At 37.3% G+C, this 18091-nt stretch overlaps 2 protein-coding genes across 4 annotated transcripts; one reads left to right on the top strand and one right to left on the bottom strand.

Annotated features, from left to right (window-relative positions):
* Nucleotides 1-276: 276 nt before the first annotated feature.
* On the top strand, nucleotides 277-12992 carry LOC143460608 (TBC1 domain family member 1-like). 3 transcript variants are annotated; one of them, XM_076958559.1, is made up of 24 exons: nucleotides 277-986; nucleotides 1087-1199; nucleotides 1329-1473; nucleotides 1647-1741; nucleotides 1979-2159; nucleotides 2341-2430; nucleotides 2953-3072; nucleotides 3410-3628; nucleotides 4503-4619; nucleotides 4788-4889; nucleotides 5387-5470; nucleotides 6022-6191; nucleotides 6505-6645; nucleotides 6912-7535; nucleotides 8083-8243; nucleotides 8356-8499; nucleotides 8597-8761; nucleotides 9008-9181; nucleotides 9382-9533; nucleotides 9686-9825; nucleotides 10307-10422; nucleotides 10615-10784; nucleotides 11246-11449; nucleotides 12054-12992. In XM_076958559.1, the coding sequence occupies exons 1-24, from the start codon at nucleotides 492-494 to the stop codon at nucleotides 12183-12185; spliced, it is 4254 nt and encodes a 1417-aa protein (XP_076814674.1). In that variant the 5' UTR covers nucleotides 277-491; the 3' UTR covers nucleotides 12186-12992. The 3 variants fall into 3 exon arrangements, with proteins under 3 accessions (XP_076814674.1, XP_076815365.1, XP_076816125.1); XM_076959250.1 differs by lacking the exon at nucleotides 6912-7535 and having other exon boundaries at nucleotides 281-986; XM_076960010.1 differs by lacking the exons at nucleotides 277-986; nucleotides 1087-1199 and having other exon boundaries at nucleotides 1337-1473; nucleotides 1630-1741.
* Nucleotides 12188-17449, bottom strand: LOC143462564 (eukaryotic peptide chain release factor GTP-binding subunit ERF3A-like). The gene is made up of 5 exons (XM_076961167.1): nucleotides 15808-17449; nucleotides 15609-15709; nucleotides 15036-15160; nucleotides 14808-14895; nucleotides 12188-14622 (listed from the first exon to the last, which is right to left on the bottom strand). Exons 1-5 carry the CDS (start codon nucleotides 17096-17098, stop codon nucleotides 14479-14481), a joined length of 1749 nt encoding a protein of 582 aa, XP_076817282.1. The 5' UTR covers nucleotides 17099-17449; the 3' UTR covers nucleotides 12188-14478.
* Nucleotides 17450-18091: the final 642 nt, after the last annotated feature.

Here is an 18091-nt window from a genome sequence, read left to right as displayed (position 1 = left end):
GTTTTACACAACGGAATAGCTTTGTTCCGGACTATCTATGTTTTCGTTTTTGCCAAACATTGTTTTGATTTGCGATTTCACTGTACAGCAGCCAGCAGGTAGGGCTTTGCATCAGAAGCTAACCTAAGCTTCATTTTGCAAATCAGTAGGCCAGGGAATACAGCACAGTGGTATGGTGCCATATGGAGGAGTTTTATTATAAAGGAAACAAGCAGGCCAAGGTCGCCGCTTTACTGGCGAATATTTTTTTCATAATCAAACAAAGTTTTTGTTAAACTTACAGCTTTTCTGTATGTTGCTACTATTTCTTAATTGCATCTACAGTAATATAGTGAAAGGGCATATGCCAGAAAAGTATGCGTTTTTAGTACATGAAAAAGCCTTGCAAAGCTGGATGCCTTTGTTGATTGTTAGTGGTTATCATTAAAGCCTGTGGTTATTGAAGCAAAGAAATATTTTTGCATTTAGAGCAGTGTTTATGTACTTGCACCATGGATCATAAAAATGACTTACAACCTCCAGTAAAGCGCACTTACTTCCTTGAGTACATGGGCCAACTTAATTTGCACCGTTCCTATGCATCTGTTATGTCACGGTGGCTGACGGCAGCAGTGAAGTATCGTCGAAAGCCGCAATTCTGTGCACTTACCGTCGATCAAGATTTTGTCAGTGTTGCAAAAGAAGAGAAGGTGTTGATAGATTTGTCGGAAAATGCTTCTGGGGCCGTTATTTCTGACACGAAAGCAAGCAACAGACTGACTGCGATATCAAACCTTAACCATCCTCTTGCACCAACTGACACTGCCACAGACGAAGAAGAGAGCCAACATTGCTTTGGAATTTTACCTTTAAAACTGCCTCTTGAAAAAATTGTAGAGATTACTTCTGCCACCGATTATGAGAGGCGTTGCTTCTCTTTTTTCGTTGATAAAGGATTAGAAAATCCCTTGGAATGTCATGTGTTTTATGAAAATGATGTTTCTTTGGTAAGATACTAAATCTTATAAATGCTGGGTTAATGTTTAGTATAATTTGTTTTGTAATATTATGATGATAAAACTTACACATATTTTTGCTTTGATTCAGATTGATGAAGTTGGGGAAACTCTTAATAAATTTATATCTTGGCACAAAAATTCATCACCATCTGCAAGTATGATTAGCAGAAATGTTAAATTGGAGGATTTAGATTCTGTAAGGTTAGCCATTGCGTTTACAGAGATAACTTACACTGTCGCGTTGACTTTTTTGTGGCTGATGGCTTCATGCGAACATATATGGATTACACAGACCAGATTTTGAGACTTTTAACTGTTTGTGTCTCATAGATTTGAGGTGATGTTGCTGGGAAAGCTTCAAGTGAAGCACGAACAACAACCATACAACTTTGTTGATGAAGCTGTTGGCAAATACCACTCACTAGAGATGAAGCATGTTGCACGTATGGAAGAAATGAAAATGATAAATGCCTTGGTAAAATTTCTGAATGTTTTTTCGTTTGTTGGAACTGTCATACCTAGTTGTCTTGCTGTGTACGTTACCTTATAATTTGATAATAAACTGATGTAATTTTAGAAAGCTCTTGATTGTTAAAACTTTGCATGGATATTTTTTAATGCGGTAAAACAGAATTGAAAACTTCACAGAACCAGAGTTATGAAAACGGCAATATCCACGAGCATAAAAACGATCACCACGAAAACTCAATGATGACATCAGAGCTTCTTCATCCCATTCAAATGTATGCAGCATCGGTTAATATATCATAAATACTGTAGTTCCAGCGGATGTCAGTATTGCATTCGTCTGATACCAACTTTGTTTGTTAATTTAGATCAGAAATGAAAATCTGTTCAAACTTTTTCTTTTAGCTGAAGATAACTGCATTAATTTATTTTTCCTGATACCCCGGTATTTTGTAGAGAGTTTTAATTAAATTATGTAGCCTTTTTACAGAATTGTGTTCTTGTCATATTAGAAATTCTCTTGAGATTAAAGATCGTCGTCCTTCATTGGATGAGGTCAGACAAAGATGCAATTCAACGGACATCAGCCAAATCGCCGCCATGAAAAGGCGTAAAGGAAGAACCCGGCATTGTAGTGAACCGTCCACAGCTGCTTCCTTGGGTTTTGATAAAAACAAAACTCGACTACTGCAGGTATGCACCCCTGTCATTGTAGATATCATGCTGTCAATTGCACCCTATTGTTGACAATTATTTCAGTCTGGTAGGAAGTAGATAGTGTATAGCTAACGTCTATTTGTAGTGTGCTCATTACCTCACTGGTTACAGTTTGAAGAACTATGACTTGAAATTTTTCCTGTATTTGTTGTCATAGATTGGAAAGCAATCTGTCACCCTCATATGTCCAGACCTGACTTCTCGAAACGTCGAGATTCATTTCGTAGACATACAGCGATGCTGTCAGGTAATATTTGTGGCTATTGTAGTCTGCTGGCAGTTGATTGTCCATTGGAGAATTTTGTTCCTGCTTCTTAGTTCTTTGAAGCAAATAAATTAATTAGAAGTTGTTTGTTTAGCCGACTGCGCCAGCATACATGCCCCAATACCGTACTGGCAGTGAAACAGTATCAATGTTATCATTTACTTAGTATTAATTTATATCATATACACAAATGCTGTATTCAGTAATCTACATTTAGTTAGCACAATTTCTCCAGCACATAAAAACAAAAAACTACAAGATCAGTTCCAGCTCTCTTCCTTAAGTACTTTTCATTGTGGAAAAAAGTGCCATAAATGTGACGTTAGTATGGTTCTTCACTACATATGCACCGCTTTGTGATCATCGTTTGTTAATGATACTCACATACAGATTAAAAAACAGTGTTTCAGTATAAATGTCAAGAGTGTAACTAGCAATGCAAAACAGAATCCCATGTTTCTTCCATGTGTAAATATGTCAATATTTTCTTGCGAATACTTACAGGGCAGCAAGTGTAAAGACCACTTTGGTGTATTTGTCAAAGATCGCCATCATCATCACAGCAGCATCCAAGACGAATTCAAGTTTAAGTGTTTTCTCTTTAAATGCGCTGATGACAACGTGGTGAGTCTTTTGTCTAAAGAGACAGTTCTAGTTGGCTTGATCTTATCAATAATTCAAAGCTTTGTCCAGCCAAGCAACCTGTTTGATTGTTGATATTGAAACATATTTAGAACTTAGTGCAGAATTTTTGAAGTATGGCAACTGAAGAAATGATAAGACTGGCATATTGTGTCAAACTAATATCAGCAAATAAACAATTCCACATTTAATAAATTTAAACCTCTTAGGATGAAATTGGAATTGGAGACTGCATTGTGATGACAGACAATGTCCAAAATATTTTAATTGATTTTTAAGTTGTTGCTTTTTTGTTGATTTCTTATTTATTTTGTCACAGTGTGATGAGATAATGTTGGCGTTACGGCAAGCTTGCCACACGTGTAACCATGGACCTGACCCAATGAAGAAATTTCACAGCTTATGCAAACGTATCCACTCCACATCTGGTAGCAGTGCAGATGCATCGTGGGTGGAGCGCGGAGTTACCTTGGCAGCCAAGTGTGTGGCTGAATTCTTTTGTGATGCTGACCAGAAAAGGGCAAAGCAGAGAATTGAGGTATGTCTATTTTCTAAATTTGCTTAGTTCTATACATTGCTTGCAACTTAACATACGCCATGCGTGTGTCTCAGTGCTAGCTCGCTTAGTTTATTCTTTGTTTTTATAAATTTTTGAATAAAATCAGTCGTGCATTGTATGGCTGTGTACAAAACAATGGTAAGTTTATTTAAGTAACGGGGTATTTGTCGTGGTCTTGTCATTGTAGCTAGTATTTCAAGGCTCGGCATACTAACTGGAATCATGTCACTTTTCTGATACATGTGCTGCCAATTTGATTTCTAATTTGTACTTACGTACAATCATGTGATACACTCTCAGTTATGTGTTGATGGTCAAATGCTTTAGAAATGAATAATTAAATATATCGCCAATGTTTTACTACAGAGCTCTGCTGGGCCTTTCTAAAGCTCATGGAGCAGCCATAAAGCTTTCAGGCTGATTCGGCAGTGTTTTATGAGAAGTGCAGTTGGCCAGTACTTCTATTAAGTTGGCTTTAAAAGTTTGTTTGTCACCTTTTACTGGGTAGTTTCATCATTTTTCTTATGTAATAAATAGTCACAGTGTTTCATGGGTGTAAGATACAACACCTTTGCCTATGATAACTCATTGGTGTTGGGTTTCTAGTTACATAGCGTAACCTAATATGAAGACAGGCCATGTATGGCGTAATATTGGGGTGGGAAATTATTAGTTTTATAGGTTCATCTTAATTGCTACCGAAAGCCAAACTAAAGGATTTGACCTTTAAACATTTTAAAGAAGTCAGAATCCATCATTTTTGTTTGTGTTCAAGAACAAACCTACAGAGTAAATTAGAATATTTATTGAAAAAATAAAAGCTAGTTTTATGACTGAAAGAATATTGATTTAGGAGCGTTGCAAAGAGGAACCCCCAAAGACACATTACGAGCACCTCGTGATTGTTATGGATATCGCTCGACAAATGTTTGAAGAAAAACAGCGTGAACATGACATCAGAATTAAACAGGTGATTTATTGTTATGTGACAACCCACATCAACGACTGCGTTACTTCATACACCAACAATGAAATTGCTCGGTGTTTAACAGAGCAAATGGTTTTGTTACTAACAGCTATTTGTTTATTTTGCCATCTTGTTGTAATGTCTCTGGCAGGGTAAATATTTTGTTTTTAGTTGAGAGATTCAAACGGTGCCAATGTTGTTAGCAAGAAAATAACATTGATTAAGAGTCGTGCTAAAAAGTCATTTACAAGCTTCGAAAACTTTCTGGGAAAGGTATAGCGAGTTATTTTAATTATTCTGCTGCTGATGTTTTAGCCTCATTTCTATACTGGTATTTCCTTATTTGTAAGATGTAAGATGATTTATGGTGGATTGGAAAATCTTATTGTTTACTAGCGCCAAGTTTATGTGGTAATGAACTGGTTTGATGATAATGTGAAATTTACATAAGATAGCTATACAACTTATAGTTGTGGTTTTGCTAATCACATATTTCTAAAATATATGTCTGTACTGAAAGTAGTTATTAATAAGTTAACAATCATGCTCATGCCACATAAGTTTTGAAGTGCATTGTAGTAGGATAACCTTGTAAAAGGCAGCAACATACGTGCACACACCCAACGCGTAATGCTCACATCATGTGTTATAATAACTTGCGGTATATCGGATACCCAAATTCACTGCGTCTACGCCTCTTTGTGTATGACACGGTTGTTGGTTTGCCCCATCCTGTCTTTGACGTTTATCTGACAATTACCACATGACAGGGTATCCAGAAGATGCAGGAATTACAACAGGAAGCTGAACATCATATTGTGAGTCCGGTGGACAAGTTCAAGTTTACTTTTGCTGTGAGTTCCTAAACATTCACTTTAAGCGTGTGGTCTGGCTTTAAAACTGTTTCATCATTAAACTATAATTTGCATGAGCAGAGCTGTGCGCAATGAAACATGAATTTGAATATTTATTACCAATATCTGCTAATTCGATGTTCTGACAAAGACGAATCTTTGCAAGTAGATTTGGACGGAATATTATATTTCCTATTAACAAAGGAAGTTTCTTAACTTTTCCGTTGTATAATTGGCTCTAAAGACAGTTTATTATAGCAATTGTCTATACATGAAAAAGAAGCATATTGTTATTGTTTTTGTCAACAAGGTGACAGCTTCAAGCATGATTGCCTTCTTTCACTTTGATTAAGCACAGTGGGCAGAGTTAAGAGATTTGAATTAGATTAGGATTTGCAGATATTAAAATCTATTACTTGTATTCTCACAAATCAAAATCCTTTTCAATTTGCCACATATCATTGCAGCTCAGTATATTTTGTACGTCAAGAAAAATACTTCATAACAAGATCCATCATAGAGAAAAAATTAAGCTGAAATGTGAAATTTAGGATGTTCCACGTTCTGCACCTTCCACCCCAGTCTCTAACAATACTGCGACAGCTCAAGCAAAACGCTCAAGAAATCGTTCCGGAAGTCCTGCGAGTTTCACTGACGTCTCTCCTCTAGTTGGTGGAGAAGGAAGCAGAAATATTGCCCTGCCTGAACCCATTCGACCTCGGTAATGACTTAACCTGTTTGGTTTAATATGTCGTGTCATAAAGATGATATAAAACTATTTCTTTGCATTCAGGAGTGTTAAGTGCAAATTGATCGTTTAGTTATATTTGCGCAAGTGTTATTAAGTTTTTTGGCGGTACAGTCCAAAATATTTCTAATGCTGGAACCTTTGCAGAGGAAGACTATAGTTTTTTGTCTAGTTGTTGTTGAAATTGCCATGAAGATGAAACTTTATATCAGTTTTTTGAGCTTCTTTTGCTACAAGCTGTGATTAATATTCGTCGCTTCATACCATTTTTTTGTTTGTGGTCCAGATCTAAGACAGCAGAGGCAGGTTCTATTGATCAAAGTTCCTTAAATGTTCGAAGAAAACTTCAGCTAAATCAAGATAATTCCGAATCAGTTCCGGCGCCTTCAGTTGCAAAAACATCAGCTTCAAATATGAATTCTAGAAGGTATGGAAGCTACTTTTATGATGTTTGTTGTATTTTAACAAATTTATGCTGAATAATATCATAACTTTTGAAATTAATCGCAAATTATTAAAAAATTTGAACTCCGACAGAGCATTTTAAACATTATATTCTCAAATGAAAAGTATTGTGCTCGACTGCTAACCTGCTTTTTCCTGTGCTGCCATTTTCTATGTCCAAGTCGCATTTTAAAATGTATTACATGTTTGCGTGATTGTATCATAACGTAATAATTCCCGACACAACAGTTACTCGAGTCCTTTTCTACGTCGACTCGGACGACTTTTATCCGAAGTGAAGGAGTCACCGGAAGCGGAAGGTGACGACATCAAGACTCTCACTCCATCTCGATTTTCTCTCACGAATCTTTTCAAGAGTCAAGTAAAATCATCAGCACCATCGGAGCGCGCCATGTCTGTAAAATGTGGCACGAGAACTCGGCCAAATAATCACCGAAACAGACCTCGAGTCTCTCTCAACCCATTTCCATTGATAGTGGACTCCTCCACAGACCACACAACAGATGACTCAGCCGATGAAGATGACCGCGGCTTATTCTTTGTTGCCGATCACTCCAACAACAACTCATCTTCTAAAAACTCCGTCCATGATGGATGCGCTTCAACCACCAGAGCAGATAAGTCTCCTCAGATTGCCAGGAGAAGAGATTCCGCATTTCGAGAGGTTTACTCTGGAAGCACCTCTTTCTGTCCTCTTAACGCTGGATTGCCACATCCACTCGATGGAAGTCGAGAAGCTCCGGCGTCAACAAAATGTCATCTTCATCATCATAATCCCGAGTTTAGTGATATCTTTGGCAACGAAAAATTTTTCATGGGATCCGTATCAAAACTGGATTGTAGGAACCTGCGGTAAAAGCAAGGGTAGATAGGAAATGCGTGCAAGGGTCTTGTATTAATCAAATAAACTTGATTTTTGGTTTGTTGTTGTTGTTTGTGAGTACTTGAGGTTTTCAGCAACATGACGGACAATTTTGTTTTTAACAGAAAATCATTTTCTCTGATTAACCGTATCGTGCTATACTAGGATTGTTATATGAGTTTGATTGATTGTTTGCTATGCTTGTGTATATTATTAATAGCATTTAACCTCAACAAGAACAAAAAACTCTTTGCAACTTGCAGGAATTAATTACATTGTCCAGCACTCCAGCATGTCTTTTTTGCTGTCACAATCATTTAAGAAAATTTATTACAATTAATTAAATTTTCTCAATCTGAATTATAATGTTTCGTGTAAATTGTTGCTTGTTTTTTCTACTGCGTATGTTTGCTTTTGGTTTTCAGTTAAAATGTTTTACACAATCAACGATATAATTAAACATTAAATGCTCCCCACTATGATCACATGCTTTGACGTCCTGTGTCGTGTAATTGACGTTTAAGTTTTCTCGCGCAGCATTTCAACGGAGTCCACCCCTGCTCAATCTCGCTCGTCCACCCCAGTTCTGAAAGACTTGTCACCGCATCTCCGTGGCCACTCAACCGGAAAGAAGCTTACAATCCATCAGGAGATGTTCTACAAAATTGGCACTCCGAGAAAGAGGAAGGGATCGAAAAGTATGTGCTCTCTACAAAAATAAAAATTATATTTACTCATTCAGCAGAAGCTATAAGTAACAAAATTTTTGCACCGATTGAACCCATTTGCTCTTCATTTTTCCCGTTGCAGCGTTTGATTCACCAAGCTTGAGTGAGTACCTGAAGCCAACGTCAATCATAAACACTCCCGAAGCGGTGAGGTTGGCATGGCGACGGGCTATCCAGGATCAGATTATCTTGAACAGAATCAATAGAATTTCATCGTCATCCGAGTGTAACTACCTCCATTTAACTGAATTCAAAATCATAGAATATGCAAAAAGAAGTTCGAACATGATGCAGCCGATGTTAAATATGTTGTGATTTTTCAGTGGATGGGTCTAGCGCAAATGTACCGGCCAACATGAAACTAGATTATCCTGAACCCGACATTTGTCCACCAGCCATGAACGACGTCTGGATTGAATTGTTGGAAACAGATGAGAGGAACCAATACAAGATTGATCAAAGTGTTCTACACGCAGCTGTGAGAAAAGGTTAGTACACTTCATTGTTGTTGCGTCATCCTTTGCATAAAATATCAAATGGTAATCTGTTAATTTTTTTAATGTCAAAAAATCTTATTTTGTGATTTACGATCACTTACGATTATTCAAAACATATTTCGTAACAAAATTGTGAGACTGTCTTGCATTTAGTCAGAAGTTAACATGTGTAAATATTTCAGTAATGTTATAGCACTTTTTTTTCAACAATGAAATGCGGATTTTCTTTTTCATCAGGTGTCCCACGTGCCTTAAGAGGTCGTGTGTGGTCAATGTTGTACGAGCAATGGAAGCTACGACTTGAGTCCACGCAACGGCCACTGACAAGCACGTGCAAGCTTGTTAAAACCCCATACCATGAACTATTAAAACTGTTGACCAGCGAACAACATGCGATACTGATCGACCTTGGTAAGTGATGTTTGTAGATTTTTAAAGTTCATTTATAAAGTGACAAATCACATGACTGAATTTGAAAATGCCCGCTCCTGCATAACCAAATTTCCATGTTTTATAAAATTGAAAGCGAGTCACTTCTCATTTTAATTATATTGTTCACTTCTGCCAAAGTTGACTCGTTTTCTATAATTTTGATTTTTTTTATGTCCAAGGACGAACATTTCCAACATACCCATACTACAGCCAGCAGCTAGGTAATGGGCAGCTTGCATTGTTTAACGTACTGAAAGCTTATTCCCTCGCTGATGTCGATGTTGGCTATTGTCAGGGTTTGAGTTTTGTAGCTGGACTTCTACTTATGCATGTGAGAAACGCCATATTTGTCATTTATGCTTGATTTTCATGTCTGTAGTGTTATTGTGCACTTACTATACTTACAATAGCTGTTTTGAAATTTACTGGTTTTAAATGCATCGGTAAAGTGTGATTTACACTGCGAATATTTTGTAATTTCAGATGCAAAGTTCTAACGAAGCGTTTTCAATGTTGTGTCACTTGATGGCAGGCATGGGCTGTCGTAAACTTTATCTTCCAGACATGGAGGCTTTACGTGTTGCAGTCTACCAGCTCTCAAGACTATTGCATGATTTCCACAAGTATGTGTCGCCAGTTACTAGCATAATATGCAAGACAGTTTGTGAAAGCAATGAGAGATTTGACCAAACAGTGCTTGGGCTTATGCAGTAGTTTCCAAGCTTTTACTCCAGCTTAACCCTTCAAGATTGTTTAAACTTGCTTGGAACCTTTCAGAGCACGCAATAAAGTTTTAGATAAATGAATTGTACTTACAATATTGCACATTAAAAGCTGTATGCTGCAATACAACCTTACCGAGTTTACAAGCTGTAATACAAGTTGCACAAATGTAGCTAATTCGGTTGTTGTAACTTTCATTAATACTTGAACGCCAACTTTAATATTTGCATGGAATGGAATTCTTAAAAACTCTTTGCGGAGTCCAGATTTTACAGGCCCTATTTCGTGAACCGCTGCCCTGTGGCAACGTAGAATGGATTAGTAGCGGTTACGTGGAATCTTTCGTTTCGAATTGTTTCAACTGCTTTGTGGTTATTCCAGGGACCTGTACGACCACCTGGAGAAGAATGACGTCACTATGATGCTGTTTGCCGCTCCCTGGTTTCTAACCATGTTCGCTTCCGTCTTGTCGTTCGGATTCACTGCCAGGATCTTCGGTACGTTTGTGATTTATTTCAATCCTGTTAATTCTTTGAAAAGATACAGATCATTTTTCTCGCACGAGTAGAATGTTTTTCAGCCAGAAGAAAGTTTGATGATTCTTTGTGGCACAGATCATTGAAAACCCCTCGTTGGAATAAAAACAAAGTTTAAACTTGCAAAAGTGACGACAAATTTTTCTGTTGAAGATTTGTTGTTTCTTGAGGGGACAAGTGCTCTGTTTAAAGCCGCATTGTGTCTTCTGAGTCATCATAAGAAGAATATTCTGGAAGAAGATGGATTCGAATCAGTCGTCGGTTATCTCAAAGATAAACTTCCAGACATGGATGATTCAAGCGTGAAGCAGGTTTTGTCGGAAGTGCGTAAACTTCAACAATATTTACCTTGCTGTTATTTGATCAAATGAATAAGATCAACGAGGAAAACAAGTGAAAATATTTGAATAAGACCATGATTGTATCTAGTTAATTAAGGAAAGTTATGAGAACTTATTGCTTTGATGGGGTTATTCTGGCCACTTTTAACTTATCCCATTGATGATATTTTTCTGTTCTTTATTTAAAAAAACATGTCCCCATAGCAGCTTATGGTGTATGGTGTCTACCACACTTCGGAAATTAAAAGCAATGATGGTTAAGTTTAACAACTGTGATGGTGACAAATAATATTATGTGTCAAGTCACTGCAACTTCTATTTCGCAACCTGCTACCTCCCCTCTGATGCTTTCATGCACCTCATTAACTCGCCTCATATGTTTCACACAGTTGTACAGCACAGTTGAAAGAGGCATCTTTGACATTTTGAACTTGCGCTCGCAGATATTCGACCTCAACATTGAGGAAAAGTTGCGCGTCTATGAAGTTGAATACTCGGTGCTCGAAGAAGGAGAACTTTTCGGATTTGACGAGAGTGACGGCTCCCCACAAGACGACGCCAAGGATCTAAGACAAAAATACGATCGTTTGGAACAAGTCCATCAGACCGTGACCAAGTTTAACGTGGAATTGGTTGAACAGTTAGAGGTAAGATTGTCTTGGCTGCTCAAGTCAGTCTTGCCGTGTGCATTGTATGGTACAAGCTATTTATTCCAATAAGATTCCTGTAACTTCGATGTTAAATCCTTTTAAATATTCTCTTCTTATCCATTTTTTTACAATAATTTCAGAGTACGCGTAAAATTTTATGAAGGGGCATTTATGAGTATAAATAAAAAAAATTTAACTGTTACAGTGCATGACCTAAAAGAAACAAACACCCAATTACATGGTACAAAAGTGTTTGCATTTCAGATGCTTTTTTGCCATTTTAAATACATTTACCCAAATACCCAGTTAAAGAGCGACAGCTAAATTGTATTACAAACATAAACATTATTAACAAAAACACCAGTCATTTATAAATATTATGGCAAGTATTAGATATGGGTGAAGTACGCCGTAAGCTGGTTAGTGGTTATACAGTATACACGTTCAATTTTCTGCAGACGACTTTTTTCTGGATATTTGTTTTTCATGACACAATGTAGGCATGTCATGGACTCAGAATTGATGCTAGAGTAGTACTGGAGTGGTAGTCTACGGGTACATAATTGCATGCGAATTTTGACTGATTCTTATGTTTATGTAGGCCGCACGTATGCAAATCAGCAGTTTGCAGCAGGGACTCACAGACATGGCGACGATGGATGAAAAGAGAACGCTAGTACTTCAGAGTCTGAAGCAGGAAAATGAAAGTCTTAAGGAAAGGCAAAAGGTGTAGGCTTTGTTTTCGAGGTGCAAAATGTTTTCTCTCCACTGTAGCTGTTTATTGTACACAGGTCGGCAGTGAAATTATGCTTTGTAGTTACGGTACACATTATTACGGTTTGTACCTTTCCATTTTGCTTGCACATTTTAAATTTCGACAGTTGCATTTGGACACAGCTGAGTATATGAGACTTGTTATTTTCCTTGAATGGGCTTATCATGTTATTATATTGCGACATCTTTCATTTCATTCTTTTCAAATGTGACATTGGTTAGTAAAGAAGTTTGTAAATAACATCATAACACAGCAGGTTACAAGATTAACTGTGTAAAGTGGACCTAGAGTACATCGAAATTTTCATATAAATCTAAGCAATAAGTGCCATCGTTGAGTTCACAACTTTGCTTCTAGTGGCCTTTGTTTAAATGAGTGGGATCAGTAGATTGCCATACATAATCGTGGAAGTGTTTTTTATGTTTTCTGATGCTATTATGATGTGTTTTTTTGTTCGGATACCTTGCTAACACAATCTCTTGATCAAAATTGCTCTCTCCAGTATATTTCATGCTTCCTTTTAATGAAATGTTTTCCGACACATCTTGCCGTCTTGCACCAGAAATATCGATACACAAGTTGTAAAGGTACATGAGTTAAAAAAAGCAAGAAGTAGCTTAACAAGCAAGCAAGAAGTAGCCTGCAAGACTGCCACAAGCTTCCCAAGTACTTTATATATTTCTGTTTCATTGTATTGTTGACATGATGCATAAACTTGAATAAAATGGCTGGTTGTTGCTCAGCTGGCTTTTACCATTGAAGCAACCTGCTTGTAATGTTTTTTGATGAATGTCAACGAGCAAATCAAATTTCAGACAATTTGTTGTCTGCATGTTTTTATTCCAACCAGCTTAAAAGAGTCGTCGCCCACTGATAAGTAGCATCCAGTAAAAGTACAAAATGTTCTTCACACCAAAAAAAATCACCGGAAATGAATTTACAACCACTGCAGCACCATAATTTGGTTTTCATGGGCGTCTGTAATTCTAACCAATTTACCAAAGGGTTCACCATTATGTTACGCTCAAAACAGCGAGCAAGTTTATTTTAAGAGGTTATGTTCATTTAAACATAACTTGGGAATTCCGCCATACAAAGCAAAATTTGCGAGCTACAAAAAACGATTCTGCAAAAATGCATAAAGCTCACGAAATAAACAACAACAAATAACCATGACTGTTACGTTAACAGAGTTCATGGTACTAAAATATGAATGGTGCACGAGTTCATCTTGATGGTGCAATGACTTTGGCTTCGCACGAAACTTTGCCAACTGCCATTCAAAGGCGAAAGTTGTTTCTGATATGTTGTGTGTGTGCAGATATTAGACACAGACAACTTCATTACAAACCATTGTTACTATGCAACGCCTATGATGTATGTGTTTGTAAAATTTTTCAAGTCAAATCATGAAATTTCAAAACGATTTTGAGATAAAAGCTTCCACTAAGTGTTTTGAAATAAAAAATCGTACTTTCAGCTAGTGAGAAGAAGGCACAGAACGGGAAAGAAAAACACGAACTATGACCATAATTCTTACTTGACATGACAAAATTTCCTAACAGCAAGATATAGTGATTGACATCATAATTAAACTTGGCAATGTTTACAAATAGAGACAAATTCAAAAGAATTTGCATACAACACCACATGCAGCAGGCATTTATACATGACAAACTGAAAAGATAATAAATTACAAGGTGTTATCAAATGCAATGGTATCAATCTATATTAGATTGGACAATAAACATACATTTATGTAAACCACAACTTTCTCACTTCACTCACAATCGATTTGAAACCTTGGGCTATTATTCCAATAACGGCGGCATTACAATGGCACATTTTTATTGCTGCAATAAAGAATATAATTGCTAAAAGAGCACTCCATATAAATACAGCACAAAACAAACTGCGATGCGATGGTACGTCCAGGGCTATATCACAAACATATCAACATTATAACGGTATATCGTTGAGCGGTTTCAGTAGACTCTCACCCAAAATTGATAAGGTTTGAAAAATTGTTTCCTATATAACGATACAGGATTGCACAGATAACTTCAGGTGTTCAGTAGCAGGATTTTCTTTATATTTCCCAGTGGAAGGGGTAATGTAGAAAATTTAAGAGTAGCATCAGCAGACCATTTTAATACATCACCTCACAAAAATAAGTACACAAACCATAGGCTTGAAGTAAAATATATAAAACGTGGCAGCCGTTTTCATTTTAATGACTGACCAATTGCGTTTAATCTAGCAATTTGAGCACCTTTCCGATCGCGATTGTTCGGCCTTCGTCACGCAACGTGAACCTTCCCATCTGAGGAAATTTCTTAAAACTTTCGATGCAAATCGAGCCTTGTGTCTGCATTCGAGCTATGACAGTTTGGTCCTGGAAATAAGTGTAAGGAATCACAATAGATAATACATGCCCGGTCAATTTGTATCAAAGTCATGAAAAAACGTGTTAATATATAACTTCTACATTTTTGATGGACATTTACGCATTATTTTCTACAGTAGAGCGTAGTTACAGAAAATTGTGATCTACAAAATTTATTTATATCGCATCAAAACCTGTTTCACAAATCTTGTCTTCTTCTTCTCGCCAGTCTTACGATCAATTAAGCAGATTAGTTGCTTAATAACGACCTCCTCGACACACCTTCAACGCAGGAACAACAATTAAATTAAATTTCAATAGAAGTTATGTCAATTAAGTTTAAAAAAATACTAAAAAACAGTTGGAAAAGCAACAACTATTGTACAGTATATATCAGTTTTAAGATCCCAAATTCAGCTTACGTGTGAATGTGTAGAATGGCACTGTAGCCAGCACATATTATCGACTTATATTCAATGATGGCAATCTGCGCATCGAAAGTAGTGCCGGTACTGCATAGGTTGTCAGGTGAGCAAAGGACAAAACCCTGCAATGAAACCCTAGTTTGTTTAAAACTTTATTCTTGCTATGTTAAGAATACAGTAAATGCTAGGGATGTGCTGCGAGTACAATTTTTTGAGTTCGTGCGAATCCGAATATCATTAAGGTCAACATGAACGAATGACGAATCTATTCGCATCAGCACCAAATGTTAAAATTATATTAAAACGTTGCCAAATTTTGCTTGTAACGTGATGTAATTGCTAAAAATTATTGATCAAATATTTTGGCGATTTGGAAGGCATTTGATTTGATCGGCCCTTCCCTAGTATTTACCAGAGTCATAACCAAGTAACTAAAGAATAGAGATTTGTTTTACCACAATGCTAAAAAGTAATCAAAAAGTCAAGTCAAGTCTTTGAAAAAAGTGATTCAAGTTATTACGACTCAGATAACTACACGTTTGTATATACAGGCGTGTAACATTCGCAAACCTTTGAAATTTCCTCCTCTTCAACTGAATCGAGTCGAATTTTTACATTCTCACCAGCGATTGATGAATCTGTTTCTTCATCATCAGAGAGAATTCCCAATACTAAACACAGAGTTATCTTAGCAACACAACAATAGCAATCTACCTGAAAGAAATGACCAGGAGATCTGGCAGAAAAACAACATTGAATATGAAGTCACCTTTTACTTTTCTTTTATTGGGCTGCAGAATCAGACTTTGGCCTTTAAAAATTCTTCCCGACTCGATTTTTCCAAGCACGATGACCCCCATGTCTTTGTACTTATCCACAATCGGAAGTCGAACAGGTCCCGTACCAGAACGAGAAACAGTTGGAAGATTATCTAAGTAAGGAATCAGAGGAAGATCAGTATACCACGGATGTTTGGAAAAATCTGACTCTTTTAGGTTGGTTCCAGCGAGTCCAGAGCAAGGCATAAAATGAATGTCCTTCTTTGGGTTGAAACCGACTTTCTTCAAAAACGGAGTGAGTTTTTCTTTACACTCATCGTAACGTACTTTGTTCCACTTTACAGTCGGGTCGTCCATTTTATTGATAAGAACAACTAGATGCTGGACTCCTGCTGTCTTGGCCAACATGGCATGCTCACGAGTTTGTCCTCCGCGTTCAAAGCCGGTTTCAAATTCTCCTCGTCGGGCGGATATGACAAGCACGGCAACATCCGCCTGTGATGCTCCTCCGATCATGTTTGGAACAAAACTTCTGTGTCCAGGGGCATCAAGAATAGTGAAATGTTTTGTTTCCGTTTCAAAGTATGCTCTTCCAACCTCAACAGTTTTCCCTTTGTCTCTTTCCTCCTGGTTTGTGTCCAATGCCCAAGAGAGATACCAAGTTTCACGATTCTTTTCTTTCGCCTCTCGTTCATACTTCTCCAGAGTGCGTTTGTCCACCATCCCAGTGAGGTACATAATCTGGCCTCCGATTGTTGACTTTCCAGCATCGACGTGACCGATGAAGACAACATTTAAATGGTCTTCCTTCATCTTTCCTTCCTCCTCGTCAGTTTCTACAGGAGGAGGTGGTGGGGTAGCTCTCGAACTCTGTCGGGCTTCTACAGGTGCGATTTTTATAGCAGATGGTTGAGCTTCGATCTGCATTTCTTCAACTTCTTTTTCCTGGACCTCTTGGTCGTTAACTTCTGTTTCCATTTCGGATTCAGGAGCATTTTGTTGGTCCGCCTCTTTATCGACTTGATGGGAGTTCATGAGGACCTTATCGCCTTCATCAGAGCTTGCTGGTGGAGAAAAGCTCTCCTGGACAGGAGAAGCACTATCTTGAGGTGGAGAAGCACATGCTGCAGTCTTAAACGATGGAACAAACGCCGCAGCATGCACATTTGGTACGAATGGTTTAGCGCCTATGTTTAGTTGTGAAAATGTAGAAGTCGCATTTTCAACTTCTGATCCATCTAATCCTGAGTCCCATGAATCCGGAATATTCTGGCCATTCATCGTTGATGATTTGCTTTGCTCAACTGAATGTTCTTACACCTTCTTAACCACGTTTCAACATTTATCAATATAATTCTATTGTACAGTAAATGTTTGAGACTTTTAGACCAGCTTTTACTTCTATGGAAATATCAATAAGTCATCCGTGTATGAAATTTTATATCTACCTGTATGGGTTAACAATTAGGGTTGAATAACAATAACTATTCAGGGTATATAATTTGGGTTCAGACTATTTGCTCATCAAAATCATCAGAAAATCTGCGAAGCTGCGAAAAAGCAAGTCTCCCTGTTAACAAATCCATCAGTCAACTCACTTCACTAAGCCAGGGTTGAATTTTAAGGAGTTAATGAAATGAACGGATTCTCACTGGGCACCGATTGTGACATCGATAATGCCCAGCACTTCTCCATGTGACTGATGTCTGGATGATGCTATTGTTAAAGGCTCCATCTGTGCCAGATCATGTCATGTGCACAGCATGGAAAGATTGTATAAAGTAATATCTCTACAAAAACTCATCCTGGCAATTGAAGCCAATAGATTGGGGAGAAAAAAGCAGAACTTTTATGAAACCTTAGGCCTAAGAAAAACCTGCATAGTCATGTATAGTAAGTATACGTATTAACATGCATAATGAACAGGATAGATACAATTAAACATTGTCAACCTAAAATCGTTATTTCATCACTATTCCAGAACGAGTCCAAGCTTTTACTTGGCAGTTGTCAGTCTGGTAAATCTGAAAATACTTGAATATTTAGAGATAATATTATTTAGAGTGCCACTAGAAAAGAGAATCAATACGTTTAGTCAATATGTGAAGTTGAAGTTAAAAAAAATTAACAAGCACCATTTGCTTTTCTCCTGACCTTATTTATGTGACCGACGATGTCATCGAATTGTGTCGTTTAACCTAATGAAATGGGTAAATATTGCATGTCACATTTTGTAACAAAATTATTTGGTCATTTTTACGAAACATATTGACA

The sequence above is a fragment of the Clavelina lepadiformis genome, chromosome 1 (genome assembly GCF_947623445.1).
Source record: "Clavelina lepadiformis chromosome 1, kaClaLepa1.1, whole genome shotgun sequence".
NCBI lineage: Eukaryota > Metazoa > Chordata > Ascidiacea > Aplousobranchia > Clavelinidae > Clavelina > Clavelina lepadiformis.
Note: the sequence above shows the minus strand (reverse complement) of the source record. Positions and strands in the feature narration are given on the sequence as shown.

Bases quoted from the DNA above. Each gene is read 5' to 3' on its own strand.
- LOC143462564 (XM_076961167.1), bottom strand. From the start codon at position 17,098: ATGAATGGCCAGAATATTCCGGATTCATGGGACTCAGGATTAGATGGA. The intron at 15,710-15,807 runs GTGACTTCATAT...CTCTGTGTTTAG, and splicing joins CAATAAAAGAAAAGTAAAAG to TATTGGGAATTCTCTCTGAT. The intron at 15,161-15,608 runs GTTTGCGAATGT...GTTTCATTGCAG, and splicing joins AAGAGGAGGAAATTTCAAAG to GGTTTTGTCCTTTGCTCACC.
- LOC143460608 (XM_076958559.1), top strand. From the start codon at position 492: ATGGATCATAAAAATGACTTACAACCTCCAGTAAAGCGCACTTACTTC. The intron at 10,423-10,614 runs GTACGTTTGTGA...TTTCTGTTGAAG, and splicing joins ATTCACTGCCAGGATCTTCG to ATTTGTTGTTTCTTGAGGGG. The intron at 11,450-12,053 runs GTAAGATTGTCT...ATGTTTATGTAG, and splicing joins AATTGGTTGAACAGTTAGAG to GCCGCACGTATGCAAATCAG.